This window comes from Urocitellus parryii, chromosome 6, assembly GCF_045843805.1.
Source record: "Urocitellus parryii isolate mUroPar1 chromosome 6, mUroPar1.hap1, whole genome shotgun sequence".
Taxonomy (NCBI): Eukaryota; Metazoa; Chordata; class Mammalia; order Rodentia; family Sciuridae; genus Urocitellus; species Urocitellus parryii.
Genome location: NC_135536.1, coordinates 28828379 through 28846118, shown reverse-complemented (window position 1 = coordinate 28846118; position 17740 = coordinate 28828379). Strand labels below are relative to the sequence as shown.

At 34.1% G+C, this 17740-nt stretch overlaps 1 protein-coding gene across 3 annotated transcripts in view; it reads right to left on the bottom strand.

Moving 5' to 3' along the window:
• Positions 1-17740, bottom strand: part of Numb (NUMB endocytic adaptor protein) — a 167623-nt gene that overhangs the window by 31037 nt on the left and 118846 nt on the right. For all 3 annotated transcript variants that reach the window (XM_026400946.2, XM_077799436.1, XM_077799437.1), the window contains one exon: positions 15417-15491. In XM_026400946.2, coding sequence (XP_026256731.2) covers positions 15417-15491 — 75 coding nt within the window. The remainder of the gene's footprint in view (positions 1-15416; positions 15492-17740) is intronic.

Below are 17740 nucleotides of genomic sequence, written 5' to 3'. Positions count from 1 at the left end.
GCTATGAAATATTAAGAAGCAACAGCATCAAACAGACCAATTTGAGTAAGAGGCCCAGAGGAAGTCACTCTTTCTGAGCAAAAATGATTTGCATTTCCACTGTGCAAAGTTCTTTCAGCTACAAACCAAAGGTCTTCAAGGGTACCCAGTGTGTTAAGAATTGCTGGTCAGTCTTTCTGTCATACCTACACATAGAGATAACCCAGTCAATGAAAAAAAAGTAATAACCATACATTGGGAAGGCAACTATGATACAGCGTACCTTTTAACAAGTGAATAAGAGACTTCTTTTACAGAGAACTTGGCTTCATTTTTTTTAAATTTTAAACTTGGAGACAAGCCTTGAAGTCTATAATTTGGTATTTGAACTTCTGAACAGAATGGTGTAATGGATAAATACAATGAAAATTCCCCAAAGCAGTGAATGGATAGAATCACAACTTCTTAGCCATCTCCAATGGCTACTTCATTAAAAATACAATAACTTTTAGTCTGGGACACTAAGATACACTATTTCCAATAGTTTCTTAAATAAGAGAGGATAGTTAAAGGCTTTGGGAAAAAAAATAAGGACAAAAGTATATCATGAGCCAAACAGCAAAGAGACTTTTAGAGACAATTCAGTTCTTCTAGTTTGCTAAATCACTTTACCGAGGTGGGGTATGAGAGAGACTTGGGGATTATTTTAACATTAGGTGCCTATTTCAAATATACATATATAGAGAAAGAAATGTGCATGTGCCAGTTAAATATATCTAATAGCTAAAAGGAAAAATTTACAGGTATTTCAAATTTGACCTGTCCAAAATCAAATTCATCATATCCCTTTCTCACAATGAATGACTCCACCATCCCTTTGGTCATCCACATGTGAAAGTTGAATTGCATCTTATGTTTTCTTTTCCACATCCCTAAGTTGAATGAATGAAATGAGTGTGGAGCATGTTCTCTCTCATCCAATGTCCCTGGTAGTGTTGGTCCTTCTGTTTGAAGTCCCCTTCTTCTCTAACTTACTTTATTGTTTTTCATAATTTTAAATCTTGGTCTTAGGTGTCATTTTCTAAAAGCTTGCGTGAATTACAACCTATCTAGTCCAAGCACTTACAAGCTTTGTGACTAATATCTAATATTTCCTCCTCTCTTCCATTAGCACCTGTTATTGTTCAATAATTTGGTAACCATTTCTTAACACTATCTGATTCCCAAGGTGAACTTGGGAACAGCATATCTGTCATTAATTTACTAAACTCAAATATTGTGGAGCAACTATTAGATCACATACTATTCTATCAACTGAAGATTCAGCAGTGAACAAAATAAGTAAAAATCCCTGTCCTCAGAGAGCTTATATTTTAGTAAAAGACATAAATAAATAAAATATATGGAATGACAAATGGTGGAGAATAATAAAGCTAGGAAGGAAAATAGGAATATATCTATATCTATATGGAGAAGGCTGGTATCTGTATGTTAAAATAGAGTTGCCAAGAAAGTACTCATTGAGATGGGGCTTTTGAGAAAAGAGAAGGAAATGGAGAAAGTGAGCCACACATATATCTCTGGTGATATGTGTTCTGAACTAGAGGTAATAGAGAATATAAAGGCCTTGAAGTAGAAGTATATCTGGTGTTTAAGGAATTAGCAAGGAGGATAGTATAGCTTGAACAGAGAGAGTAATAGGGAGAGTGGAACCAGATAAGAGGGAAAAAAAAAGGAAGAGGGAATTCATGTCCAGTGTCCTTCAAGGCCTAAAAAGCTTTAGCTTCTACTCTGTTGTCAGGAGCCACTGGAGGATCTGGGGCAGTGGGGCAACAAAACTGGACTTCTGTTTTAAAAAGATCACTCAGGCTTTCTTGATAGGAGATGCTAGGGGGACAACAATGGAAGCAGGGGAATTAGGATGCTGCTGCAATGACTCATGTGAGAGGAGAAGCTAGTTTGGACCAGGGCAATAATGGTGTAGTTAGAATTGATTAAGCTATAGCAGACAGGAATTGCTAATTGGCTGGATGTAGGTTGTAAGAGAAAAGAGGAAAGTCAAGGTCATCTGGAATTTTTGGCTATAGCATAGGGACAGACAAGAGTTGCTGTATATTAAGTTGAGTAAGACCAGAGGAGATGATAATGATACCTAGCACTTACCTATGACAGGAAGCTGTTTTTTTTGTACACTTCACTTTTATTTATTCATTTAAGCTTCACAGCAATCACATGAGGTAGATATTAGTCACAAAGCTTGTAAGTGCTTGGACTAGAATTAAACAGAAGGAATCTGCCCTTTACTCCTACGCTATATTGCTTCTACGACAGAAGAAGATGTCTGGAGATAAAAATTTCAAAACCATCAGCATAGTATTTAAGTCATGACACTCAATGGGTTCATCATGGGAGAGATGCAGGCAGGAAAGAATCCACAGACTGAGAGGTAGGCAGTGATAAAGGAAGCAGAAGGGTCTGATTTCTAAGCTATGAATGAACAGTGTTTCAAGGGGTATGGAAGGATGAGTTATGTCAGATTCTACTGATGGTCCAAGTTGGGTGACAGGCTCATTGGAATAATAATATAAAAGAAGAATTGACAAGAGCAAGCAGCTCTGGTGGAGTGATAGAGATGTTTAAATGGAATCAATAAAAGAAGGACAGCAGGAGCTGAAGTGTACCAAGAAGAAACTTTTTTTTTTTTTAAAAAGATGGTTTCTTTTTATAATGATCCATGAAATAAAGAAAACTGATTATGGAGGAGAAAGCCGGTTGCATTGTTATAATAAGAGCAGAAATAATAAAAAATGTAGTGGAAAGTTAGCCTCAGGACACAAGTAGTTCATCCCTTGAATAGAAGGGAAAGAGAATATATGAGTACGGATACAGATAGGTGAGTGGATGTGGAAGTTGGCTTTTGTGAAAGTCTTCTTCAGATTGGTTTTATTTTCTCAGTGAAGTATGAAGCAAGCTGAAAACAGAATAGAGTAAGAAACTCTAGAGGTTTAAGGAAAAAGAGGAGGCATGAAATAGTCATCTAAAAACGAGAGAGTAGTTGGGTTAAGAGAGACTGTCTTGTTCATCTTTGTAATGGATAATGCAACCCCTAGCAGGTTTTAAATACTATGACTTGAGGCTCTAGAACTACTGGGTTGTCATGAACACAGTGAAAAAAGATAACTCTGAAGGCTAATGATTTTTTTCTTTTTAGTCTAGAAAAGGTCAGTGAAAGACCTTTAACATTGCCAGTTGATCATGGCACGGGAAAAAAAAAATGAAACTATCTTCTGATGACTCTTGTCTTTTATTTTGTTTTCACCCTCCTAGGAATTTATCATAAGGCACTTCCAGAGGAAAAATAAACTAAATCCTAAAAGATCCATCCAATAAAATATAAGAGGAGGTAAAATCTACACAAGAAAGAGCATGATAATTTAAAAAACAAGAAGGAAGAAAAAAGGTAGATATTTCTCAACTTTAAATAAAAGGATGATTAAGGAGGATAAGCATTAAGCATAATTTCTCATAGAAGAAAAAAATCTAAAATAGAATGCAAATATGATCCAAAGTACCATAAAATGTTTTATTCTCAAGAATTAGGTAAAAAAACAACATAATCATGCATTTCTTTTCAATCAAGCATTCTTTAAAACATAACCATTTTTAATGGCACTATTTAACAATTATAAAAAGATAAAAGCTTTAAAAAGTATATTTAACAATATGTTAAGAGGATCTGCTAGAACATATTTTCTAATTCTTTTAGTGATTTTTATATAGTTGGAAGTAAGTGACATAATAGCCTAGGGAGGATTTCAAACTCAAATGCCTACAGGGTTAAAGGCAGGTAACAAAATGAGAGGCAGGGCGAGTGTAGGATGAGTTCAGGGACTGTGATGAATAGGCAATCCAAGGGCACTACTGCCACATGGAAAGCATGAGATTTTGTCAGATTTTCTAATTCTTAAGAGAGGCTCTTTTTTTAAAAAACTTTTTTTTTTTTTTTTTTAGTTGTAGATGGAGATAATACCCTCATTGTTTATTTTTATGTGGTGCTGAGGATCGAACCATTGTCCGTCTCATGCTAGGCAAGCACTCTACCCCTGACCTACAGCCCCAGTCCCATGAGAGCTTCATTTTTCATATAAAAACTCTCCATGTTTAAAATATTTGCAACTAATTTCAAATTTATGAACCCTGTCCAGGCCATACAATCCACATTTGTGTAAGTATTCCGGCCCTTGAGCTGTCTAGTGTCCTCTCATTAGATACTTCACCATTCCTAATTAAGAATATCCTAGGAAAGCAGAGACAAATACTTCTAAATGAGAGAATATCAACATGGGGTAGGCGAGAGAACTCTGTACCAAGTTTCAGAAAATCTTGGTTTCAGTGTAGGTGCTGCCATTTAGTACTAGCTGAGACATAGTCTTGAACTTCTGTTCATTTATTTGTAAACTGCAATGTCATTTACTAATTCGCTGAATTGTAAGTAGCAAATTAGAAAGTAGGTCGGAGCATATTATGAATTATAAAACCTGATATATACATAAGTGGCTTTAAAACAAAAAAAAAATCTTAACAAGAGCAACCAAAGAACACTATTCTCTTTGTTGTCAGTTGCCTCATAAAATGGGATTATAGATTATGCTCATGGAGTTTCTCAAATACATTAAAATTGTAGAATCCTATTTAAATGTTAGGTGCCATGTAATTACCTAGTAAAGAAGTATTTGCTTAGTATGGCCAACTACACTAATAAAATGTGCAACTCTTTAGAGATTATTATGTACAACTTCATTTAAGAGTTGTGCACATTACTTGATTTCCTAAGGCAATGAGCAATTTCATGTAGTTAGTTTGGAAAAAGTTTATCTCAGGTTCTCATTACTTTTTTAAAAAAGATGTTGATAATACAGTTCTGTAACAGACCAGATTAAAATAAATAAATAAATATACTTAAAATATTTGTTTATTTTTTAGTTGTAGATGTAAACAATATCTTTATTTTATTTATTTATTCATTTTTATGTGGTGCTGAGGATCAAACCCAGGACCTCCCATGTGCTAGACGAGCACTCTACAGCTGAGCCACTACCCCAGCCCTTTAACATGTATTTTTTAGTTGTTGATAGACTTTTATTTTATTTACTTATTCGTGTTGCTGAGAATCAAACCCAATGCCTCACACATGCCCAGCCAGTGCACTACTGCTGAGCCCCAACCACAGACCAGATTTATTTTTTTTTTAATGTTTTATTTTTTAGTTCTCGGCGGACACAACATCTTTGTTGGTATGTGGTGCTGAGGATCGAACCGGGGCAGCACGCATGCCAGACGAGCACGCTACCGCTTGAGCCACATCCCCAGCCCCGTATTTGCTCCCCTCTTGCTAAAGTTTCTGGAGGTACTGCTCCTATCAGTGGATAATGCAGCAATAGGGAAGGGTCAGTGGTCAGGTCCAGGAGGTAACTTGGGGAAAAGAGAAAGTAGTTCTCTTAGCTATCAGGGCGAACAGTTCTTCCATTTACCTACTTTTATGTAAAAATGTTCAGAGGAAATATTACATTTCTTCATTACTGTTTATCCTGGACCATCAAAACATAGAGATTCAAAGTCAAAGTTTTAAAATTTATGAGGAACTATACTGGATAAAAACTCCCTAGTGGGCTGGGGTTGTGGCTCAGTGGTAGAGCACTTACTTGCCTAGCATGTGTGAGGCACTGGATTTGATCCTCAGCAACACATAAGAAGATAAATAAATAAAATAAAGGTATTGGTCCATCTACAACTAAAAAATAAAAAATAATGAAAACCTCCCTAGCATATATTGTATTCTATGAAGATTCTTCATTTTTGGCTTTCCTCAAATCACTGTTGATCTGGCATACTCAACAAATCAGGTCTCTTCATCAGCCTATTTCTTGCAGACTACTATGGGGATGAACTGAATGATGGAAGATTTAAATCTCCAAATTAAATTTTTGCATTTGTAAGCACATTTGTAATAGGAGAATGTAATTTACCAAATTAGGTTGTACACACATATGAATATGTAACTACAAATCCCACTAATATGTACAAATAAAAAAATTAGAAAGAAAAGTGCATTCCCGGGCTGGGAGTATAGCTCAGGAGAAGAATCTTGCCTAGCATGCATGTAGTCCTGGATTCTATCCCCAGCACTGAGAGAAAACAAAATAAAACAAAACCCAGCAACCTGTCCCCCAAAACATTAACAAAGCACATTTCTGGTGAAAATATATATGAGTAATGCTTTTTTCCACTTCTTTTTCCAAACTCTTTGAATAAAACTTTTTGACTTACTATAATTTTCAAAACTTTATGTTAGAATAAAACTGCCCTGACATAAAAATAATTTTTCCCCTAATAACTTAAGAAAATAATTGATAGTCACATTTGTTCAGGGATGCCATTATGGGACCACTTAGCATCTTTGAAGGAAATCCTGTGGAAGTCAATCTCACTACTGGGATTTAAATATATCCAAATTTCAAAAATGTTAGTTTGAACCACTGAAAAAGATTATTTTCTTTTTTTAAAGAATGGTAGAGCAAAAGATTTATTATAAAGGGAAAATACACACTTGAAAATAGGAGTGCGGGCAATCAGAATTGCAAAGATGATTCTTTAAATCTTTACTAAAAAGGTAAATTAACTAGAGATAAAATCCAAAGTTAAATTATTCCCCTTTAAAAAGAAAGTTGGAAAGTAATAGTGAGTTTCTAGGAAGCTCTTCATTTACTGATATCTTTTAAATTTCCTTGTAAATAATATGAAAATAGAGTAACTGTATAGTATAGTGGTTTAAGAGATGGGCTCTGAAGTCAGATTATCTGGGTTCAAATTTGATCTTCAACTATTTATTGGATCTGTGAACTCAGGCAGGTAACTTGATCTCTGTAAACCTCAGTTTTCTCATTCTATAACTGAATTTTAACTTTAAGGTTAAAATGATTAAATGAGATGATTCATAATTTTCTCTTACATTACATAAATTCAACATGTGACAAAAATGCAGTGAAAACAGCTAATAAGGGGCTGGGGTTGTGGCTCAGTGGTAGAGTGCTCCTCTAGCACATGTGAGGCCCTGGGTTCGATCCTAGTACCACATATAAATAAATAAATAAATAATTTAAAGGTATTGTGTTCACTACAACTAAAAAATATTAAAAGAAAAAAAAACAGCTAACAATAACAGCCACAAAATAGGTACGCCATAGCCCCATTATATACAGAAATGACTGTCCACCTTGGGAATGATTTTGAAATGAGGGATATCTTTGTTACCTAATTCTATGTTATAACTTTTTAAAAATATGTACTATTAACATTGCTTTTCTATTCAGCAATATTTTCTACTACCTAGGCACGGCTGTTTTAACTACAGTAGATAAAAAAGATCTCTAGGAAGATAACTGAAATTGTATAATAATTGTGATGATGTGGAATTGCTTTTAAAAATTCTATTTAGGAAAGAATAATTATTACACAAAAAATTTCCTTAACAATTATAAAATTTCCCAATAGGTATAATGCCAATTTATAATGCTATAAATGTCTGCACGAGTCTATTTATAGATGTAAATCCTACATATTAAACAAACACAGATTTGCAGTGTTGGGGATCATCAAACTCATAGTCTCATGTATGCTAGGCAAGATCTCTACCACTGAACAATATCTGGGAATATAGCTCAGAGGTAGGTAGAGTGCTTCTGGGTTCATTTCCCAGTACAACAACAAAACAAAACAAAACATTACCTATTTGTATACTGCCACCCTGGTTATTCTTTTTGTTTTGTTTTTGTGGTACCCAGGGGCTTGTACATGCTTTGTAAGAACTTTACAACTGAGTTACATCATCAGCCCTGTATTCTTAATCTGAACATTAAACAATCATTACTAGGAAAATATCTACATTAAGTACGTTCCACATGACAAATATTTGGTAGACTAATAATTAAGACTTTGTTTTGGCAACAGTAGGGATTGTACTCAGGGGCACTCTACCACTGAGCTACATTCTCAGCCCTCTTTATTTTTTGAGATAGGCTATTACTAAGCTAAGTTGTTGAAGCTCGCATCAAACTTGAGATCCTCTTGCCTTAATCTCCTAAATTGATGGAATTACAGATGTGCACCACTATTGCCCTGCCTGATTTTCTTATATTAGCAGCCCAGATTAAAAATCATAGTAGGATCCCTAAAGATAAATGCACTTATACTTAGTCACTAAAAATTAATTTAGTTTGAAAAAATAACAGTGTCAAATGTAAAATTTGGGGTACTTTAAATTTTCACTTGAATATTTCTCCCCCTTTCTTTGTCAATATTAGGCACTATATAAAATCTACCTGTTAAAAATGTGACTAATGCCCTAATATAAACAGAGTTTTGTAAGATCAAATGAAATTTATTTTAATACCTAGTGCTGAAGAGATAATCATTTGTTAATTTACTCAATTAATTTCTTGGACTTCCCTAGAAATCACCAGAATTAGTATCAAAAGACCCAGGAAATATCACAGATCAACAGGAACTATCTAATTCATTAATTTCTATACATAGTTTTAAAAGACAGCAAAGCTATACTTCTTTTAATATGTCAGTGCTATATACTAGGGGTGTAACTCCTTATAAAGCAAGCATGAATGTGGCATCAAACTTACTTTTCCAAAGAAGCCTTTGAAGAACTTCCTTTCCTGGAGGAACAGGGGGACAAGTCGATTGCTATTATTGTATGGGCTAAATGTCCTAGGGTTTTACATCAATAAGCACATACAGAAGTCAGGAAAAGGGCAAAGTGGGAGAAAGGAAGGGAGTGAGAGTTTTAAAGAGTTATCCATACCAGGAGTGACAGGGGAAAGGGAAGGGTGCATGAAAATGCAGGAAACACATTGTATGGCCTAAGAATCCACAGAAAGAGAAGATATGAGAATGTGTAGACATGCAGAGCAACTAGTTAATTTAGTAATCTCTATTTACTTTTTAAACAGAGATTATCCAAATTTGGCAGCAGAGAAAAAGATCAGGACATACTGGTTTGGTATGATTTTTGCATTTTAAATTCGTAACAGTGAGTAATAAATAGAAGATTGGTTCCAAATACATTTTTCAATTTAAAATCAGTGGCAGCCAGGTGCAGTGAAGCATATATGCCTGTAGTACCAGCTACTTGGGAGACTGAGGCAGGAGGATCACTTGAGCTCAGTAGTTCAGGACTAGCTTGGAAAATATAGTAAGACCCTATTTCTTTCTTTTTTTTTTAAGTAAAGTTTTTAGTTATAGATAGACACAATACCTTTCTTTATTTTTATGTGGTATTGAGGACTGAACCCAGTGTCTTACACATGCTAGACAAGTGCTCTAATACTGAGCTACAACTCCAGCCCCAGACCCCATTTCTTTTTCTTTTCTTAAAAATATTTTTAGTTATACATGAACACAATATCTTTATTTTGTTTATTTATTTCTATGTGGTGCTAAGGGTCGAACCCAGTGCTTCACATGTGAGAGGCAAGCTCTCTGTCACTGAGCCACAACCCCAGTCCCCAAGACCCCATTTATTGAAATAAAATAAGTGGTTAACTATGGTCAACTATGTGGAAATCATCAATTAAAAATGAAACCACATAATCACATATAAAAAGTACAACAGAGCTGGGAATGCAATTGCAGTGGGCCAACTATATTCTTTGCTGAGCTGAATATATGTATGTGGAATATACTGAACAGTGTATGGAAGGAAAGAGGGCCCATGCCTGCCTGACCCTGGGGCTACACATATCTACATAAGAGATTAAAAAAAGCACTGTAGGGGATGGGGAGGTAACTCAATATAAAGAACTTGCCTCGAAAGTGGTGAGCCCCTGGGTTTGATCCTCAGCACCGAAGGAAAAAAAACAAAGCAAAACATAAAGTATGCATCAATGATCCTTGTCACACTTTTTCTTACTGAGTTTAAGAAGTCACCTAGAGAAGCCTCCAATCTACTTAAGGGACTCTTAATCATTGGCTTTCGTTTACTTATGTACTAGTATCAATCTCTGTGTGTGTATTGATCAATTCCATAACACACATGGGGAAATAACAGATGTATTTGTTCCAGATTTTTAAAAAATCACCTATAAAGAACACAGGCTAATGTCTGATCTGGAGCTGAGAAAACATATCTAAGAACCTATCCATGTCTGTGGGTCACAAACAAAATTTAAGGAAGCATTTTGCTTCCTTCTAAATGCTGTTGTCTTGAAATAAACTTTTATTGGCATTTGTAAGTATGAAACTATCTGGATAAGAGAGGCATAGCTATCTATGGTTCTGTCACCAATTTTTAAGCACCATTTATAAAAACTGGCCATTAATTAAATTCTGAAGAATTTGTGCATTGTATTTGAGTTCTAATTCACCCAATCTGGCTTAATTTTACTGGGATTGAACTATACTTAAAGTCTTTACTTTTTATAATCATAAATTTTTATTAGTGGATAAACGTCTAGGAAAAGACAACTGTTCTCAGATAATTTATGAATTCATTCAATGCTCTCAAAACATTATAAAGGTTGTTTTTCTCCTAAGTTTTGAAAGTCACAAACAGCATCGAATAGTTCTACAAAATATTTTGAATTTGTGCTGGTAAAATAATATAATAGGACAGTTATCACAGTAAGACTATTTCTGCTGCCAAATTTGGTGACTCTAGTTTTGTTAAGACTATGAGTATCCATCAGTTTTTAAGGATGCAGCCAAAGTTCAAAGATTCACCATTTTTGAGGAGCGGGAGGGAAGGGAAAGAGATTGTTAATATGTAATTTAGTTCCAAGAAAAGTCTCTTGTTAAGTATGGTGCTTTACATTTCCTGTAAAAGACCCCAGATGTTAATGAAGAAAGTTAACGTGCAAAAATGCATAAAAGACAGTTATTAGAGAATATTAATGTTCTTTAAAAAATTAAGTTATGATTCTTTTACCTGCTAAAACAAGAACATATATTAAAACAAATATATCAAATAGTGAATAAAAAAAAAAAACAACATATTAGAAACTGGTAGTATAAAGAAACTAGTCTAAAACCAAGACAGACAGGGAGAAACATTTAAGAGTCAATGGGAAGAAATGACCTTTTAAAATGAAGGGCATATTAAACTAGAGTAAAGCAAAATAATAAAAGGCCTGACACAATATTTATAAATCTGATTGATAAATGTCAATACTCCTCACCCTGTGACCATAAAAGCCACAAAAATGGGCAACAACCATTTCTTTCATTTATCCTGTATAACCTAAGTTCTATAGTAATTAATTAGTGAAATTACATCACAAAGTAAATGAGTTGAAAATAACTAACTTTATGCATAGAAAGTATAATATATTTTAGACATATATATTTTCTGAGAAGCATATTTAAAAACTATTTTGTTTAATGATGGAATTTTTTTCATTTAAGAATATCAAATACACAGATGCCTTCCCACTGAAGCTGAAATAATTCAAAATTGTAAGGGACTACTTTGGGGAAAAACCCACACATATAACTACAGTTGCAAATTATCTTCTCCTTCAATTCTCCCCAAGTTAAAAAAAATTAAAAATGTTAAGTTTTTAGTTTAAAGATCAATCACATGATAGGTTTGTTTGTTTTGCTACATATAAGTGTTATATGTGAGCTATATAATTCTTTAAATTCTAAAACTTTGATATTCAAATTAATTCCAAAGACATTTTATTTCCATTTATTTGAAATTAAGAGGAACCTTTATGATTTATTTTTTTAAAAAGTGAGCAAAAAAACTCTAGAGACTATAGCATTCAGCACAATATAAGCATCTGGCAAAGCAGGTTGTAGGTTCCCAGTGGATGTTTGTTAGAAGAATGTGTGTTCCTGGGAGAAAAGGGCACCTAGATACTGCTAGGTAGTAAACAAAAATCATAAATATATGTGCACTAGTATGATCTGAGAAGAACATATTGAAGGTCTCTGATCTTCTGCAAGATTCTTAGTATAGTACTAGAAAGAGTACTCATAGGAAGGGGAAGTTTCATTGAGCATAATAAACAGGAGGTATACCTCAGTTTTCCAAAAATTTCAATCTCCTTTTAAAAAATAACATGTTTGCCAATTCAGAACTATATATAATTGCTTCAGATCTCCTGGATAGGGTTTGCTTAGCAATTTGGGTTTTTTTTTTTTTTTTTCTGGATATTGAGTATTGAATTCAGGGGCACCCAACCACTGAGCCACATTCCCAGCCCTAGTTTGTATTTTTATTTAGAGACAGAGTCTCACTGAGTTGCTTAGTGCCTCACTGTTGCTGAGGCTGGCTTTAAATTTTTGATCTTCCTGACTCAGCCTCCTGAACCACTGATTACAGGTGTGTGCTACCCTGCTCGGCACCTAGCAATTTTAAAAATAAACTTTAATTTTATTTTATTTTTTTTTTTGCAGTGTTGGGGATGGAAAACCCAGGGCCTTGAGCATGCTAGGCAAGCACCCTACCATAAGTTTCATCCCCAGCCCTAAAATAACTTTTTGATGAAAAGTTCAGAAGTGGTCAATTTTCCCTTGAAGTTCAAAAGTTTAAGTACGCCATCATCAATATATATAAAACTTCCTTTCAGTCAGGAAAGACCACAGGGAAATAAGGATTTAGAGATATGCAAAATGATATTTTAACTTTAAACTTTAAAATATTAAACATAAAATGAGATTATAATAATTACTATAAGATTCAATTTTACCATATATTGAGGATTGGATTGTTTTATGTATATTCATTCTAGAAATATTTTTTGAATAGCTACTATGTGTCAGAAATTGTTCTAGACATATGTATAATTCTTAAAATGGCAATTTAGTTCCCATTTCTGGTGACTATAAACTCATTAAATTGAATCTAAATAAACCAATGCCTCAAATAAACATGCATGCAGTTGATAATCTTCTTGGTTTAAAAAAATAAAAAGGTAACAAAAAAATCCACTCAACTAAAAAAATAGTTTTAGTCTGGTGCAATGGCACAAGCCTGTGATCCCACAAACCTGTAATCCCACAAACCTGTAATCCCACCCAGCAATTTGAGAGGGTAAAGTAGGAGGATCTGCAAGTTTGAGGCCTGTCCAGGTTACTCAGTGAGACCCTGTCTCAAAAAATAAAATAAAAAGGGCTGGGAATGTATTTCAGTGGTACAGTGCCCCCAGGTTCAGTCCTCAACACTTAAAAAAAAAAAAAAAAAGTTTAAAACTGGATGGTTAAATACTGGCTATCTCTGGAATTAACAAATTTTTTACTTATGCATTTTTAGGTTCATTTGTATTTTGTATAATAAACATATATTGCCTATATGTACAGAGATGATTCTAATTAAAAGAAGTTAAAACAAAAACTAGACAGTGATTGGAGTATAGCTTAGTGGTAGATCCCTCGCTTGGCATGTGCAAGGCCCTGGGTTTGATCCCAAATACCACAAAAATGAAAAAGAACACCCCAAAGCACCCATAAAACTAGACAGCTAAGAGGACTGACTGCTCATTAACAACTTAATATCTTCTGGACAAACTTAAATCATCTTTAGTGTTTTATTAGATAATGAACATGAAGTCATAATCTGAATTAAAAGATTTTCTAAAGGCTCATTTCACAGTGGCTTTTTAACCCTAAGTTATGTAAGTTATAAGATTTTTTTTTTAAAGAATTTTTAATATTTATTTTTTATATTTATTTTCTAGTTCTCGGCGGACACAACATCTTTGTTGGTATGTGGTGCTGAGGATCGAACCTGGGCCGCACGCATGCCAGACGGGCGCGCTACCGCCTGAGCCACATCCCCAGCCCCCAAGTTATAAGATTTTAATACCTATTTGTTGTTTGATTCAGGTCTACTTGGTTTATTGGTTTACTGTTTTTAGTCATTAGTAATACAATGTTACATTATTTAAGAAATGTAAGTATTTGTATTATTTTTTAAAATGTTCTTACCTAAACTCATCAACTAAGAATTATTTTGTAAACAAGAAAATTGAATTTTCATTTCTCTTTTATATAGGTTTTGGTGAAAATGGAAAATTAAATTGTCTGAATCTATATTTAATTGGGGAATATATTCAAATCACACAGCAAATCTATAGTTTCACGTATCATAACACATAAATCCTTTTAACATTAATGATGAATTAGAGAGGATAAATTAGGAATGGCTTCAATCATTTAAGAATGTAAATGACCAGAATCTGAGGTAAAGATATGTACATTTGTGGAGAGATATATATGTATACTTGTGTCTACAGAGTTATTATTGTTTAGTTCTTTGTATAGTAACTACAATAAAATATTTTTTTCCTTTTTTCCTTTTACAACAAATTCATACATTTATTCCAAAATAAAATCTACCTCTGAGATGTTTTTTAATTTTATATATTTCTATATCTTTCATAGAGAAATTATAGATAAAGAGGAAATATAGATTATATCAACAAGCAGGGAAGTTTCAGTTATTAAGCAAATTGAGAAAAAAAAAAAAGCAGTCATTAGCAGCCAAACTTGTGACAGCGTACCATATCAGCAAACCCAAAGCAACATGTATTTAATGCTGTTTGGGGAAAAAGGCATGCAGAAGTAACACTTAAAAGCTTTCACATCAAGTGGGAAAAGGCCACATATTGGAAAGAAGGAAGGGTGTGAAGAGGGCTTTCAGAATCTATGGAATGTTCCTTAAACGTATCAAAAATATGAACAATTTAATCTGAACCTTTATGAACCATGAACCAATTCTCTCCTTTTACTAAATCCGCAAGCATGTGCCTGGGATGTATTCTATAGCATTAATAGGCAAAGGAAACATTTATCCTGGAAAGGGGTGTCTCCATTCCAAGTGTGCTAAAGTTTATGCAAAAGGCAGTAGAAAAGATTTTGTTAGAGGAATGTAGATAAGAAAGCTGGGAAGTACGACTGAGGACAAGAAGAAGAAATCCCAGAAGTAAACCTTGTGAGGCATCAACACAGATATTTCTATTTTCTACTTTCTGTTGGAAAGCTGTTTGTCATAGTAGATTTAAAATAAATATATTTCCCAATTATCACAGGTTGAGATGTTAACTTTAACCATTTTTATTCTGCTTTTAGAGTATTATTCTTCTATCAGATTTTACATCACTTGTTTCATATGGATTATAATAAAACAAAAGTACATTTGGGGTGAAGTTTGGCCTAAATTGAAGAGGTTGGTCTTTATAATTTATACCTTTGGAGGGACAGCATGAGATGTTCTCTTTTAGTATGCCCACATCTTTTGCATTAAAAGAAACATTGTTCTTACTGGATATTGAGTCACTAACATCTACTGAGCACAATATTGTAAGAAAATATTGACATATAGATCAAAATATATAGATCAATACTAGCAACCATCAAATACATACAGCTTTCAATCTTTTTACAGCATCTTCACAAATGTGCATTCCTCTTGACTCATCAACTTCTACATGGCCAAGGTACTGTAAAAAGAAGAAAAAATGTTCACATTATTGCTATGTTTTTGAGTAGCTTCTATATGGTAGGGATTAGGTAGTAGAAACAAGGGAAATTCCCTCACTTAAGAAACTCACAGTCATTGTAGAAAAGTTAAGATATTCTTATTTTAATTACCAATAGTGTCTTCATATGAAGAATTTAGAATGATTATTTCAAAGAGTTGTTATAGGAGAGTAAGTGAAAAAGCATATGGTAGAGCTGGGGTAGAGCTCAGTGGGGTAGCTCAGTGGTAGAATTCTTGCCTAGTACATGTGAGGCACTGGGTTCAATCCTCAGCACCACATATAAATAAATAAAAATAAAGGTATGTCAACAACTAGAAAATAATAAAAAAATTATTTAAAAAATAAAGAAAGGTATTGTGTCCATCTACAACTAAAAAAACAGTATATGACAGGCATCAAATGTTACCTGAATCCATTGATCCTAAAGCATAATAGCTAGTGTGAGATAGTTATATCTTTATACATAAAAATTATTCCAAGACAAAGATATATATATATATATATATGAAAAAATACAAACAAACCAACAATATTTCAAAGGACAAAGAGATCACACAACTTCTGTTATGGAAAATGCATAAAAGCAAGGAGGATAATTCAAGTTTTAAGAAGGTGGTATACCGGGGCTGGGATCGTGGCTCAGTGGTAGACTGCTTGCCTGGCATGTGTGAGGCCCTGGGTTCAAATCAGCACCGCGTATAAACAAAATAAAGGCCCATCAACAACTAAAAAATATTTTTTTAAAAAAAAGAAGGTGGTATACCTAAGCTTAAAAGACATGTAAAATTTGATAAGGAAGAAACTGGAAGGCTGAGAAACTATTATAGAATGAAAAGAAATACATAAACAAAATTACACATATGTAATAGGCCATTATATATCAGCAAGTATTCCTATTGGCTGGAATATGAGATACATTTAGTTGGGGAATTTAAGTCCTAAAATATGGAGTCTACACTTAAGCCTAGAAGCAATAGAGAGCAAACTTAAAAAAAAAAAATTGGGGGGTAGTATTGGGGATCAAACCCAGGGCCTCGTGCATGCTAGGAAAGTACTTTACTACTGAGTTATATCTGTAGCCCTTTTTATTTATTTTATGTTGAGTCAGGGTTTTGCTCAGTTGCACAGACTGGTCTCAAACTTGTGAACTCCTCCTCCAGCCTCCCAAGTAGCTGGGATTGCAGGCATGCACCACTGTACCCAGCATGATTTTTTTTTTTTAATGTAAAGTAGTAATGATTCAGATTATATCTTATTATGGGACTGGTCCTTGGTTAGAAAAGCAGAAGGGATAGTGGCAATATTACAAGTGCTCCCTTTTAAAAGGAAATTCAGGGTTTGGTTCCAGGTCCCTCACATTGGATGAAACCATAAAATCTGGACAGAATACATGGAGCAGCTATTTGAAATTTCTGAAAAGTAAATAATAGCAGATAAATCACAAAATGCCAGAATCCAAGATACTGTTGAACTGGTAAAGCATTTACTTCCCCTTTTGCCTTTGGCACCTCCAGCCTAAACTTAACACAGATATGAATGACAGGGTACAAAAAGAACTCTGAGAAAAGTACTCCAGTTCTGGCTTGAGGACCATGAATGGCAACTCCTATGTTCAGAGAGAGTAAAGGGGTCCCAGGATGTCCAGTGGTGATGGTGGTGGTAGTGTAGCAACAGGAAAACAATGAAAATCTTCAAGGGCCACACCTTCCTTTCTGTTTAGTGGAACTGTATATGATTATAGGAAGATGAGGACAACGCCTTTTTATACACCCCCCCAACTCTTTCTCACTATGAATCTCTCTCAATTTGATCCTAGATTGAAGTGAAATTATGAGAACATGGGATAAAGCAGAATAATCAGAGAACCAAAGTATCAGGTTCTTGGATACATTCAAGGAACAAGAAAATATTGAGGAGAGTACAGGGAGGACAAAGCTTGGAAAACTGATCCCAATTTGTTTATGAATTCCTGGATTTATCCTGGAACTATAAAGTAAGAATCTGCTCCTAATTAGCATACCAGAGACTTTGGAGCTAAACCAATGGATAAACCACCTCATAGTTCCAGAATTGTCAATGGTGATACATACATAGAACATTATAATAAAGGCTTTGAAAAGTAAATCAATACAGGTTAAGCATTATCTAACCCCCAAATCTGAAATCCTCCCAAATCTGGAATTTTTTTGAGTGCAGATATAACACCA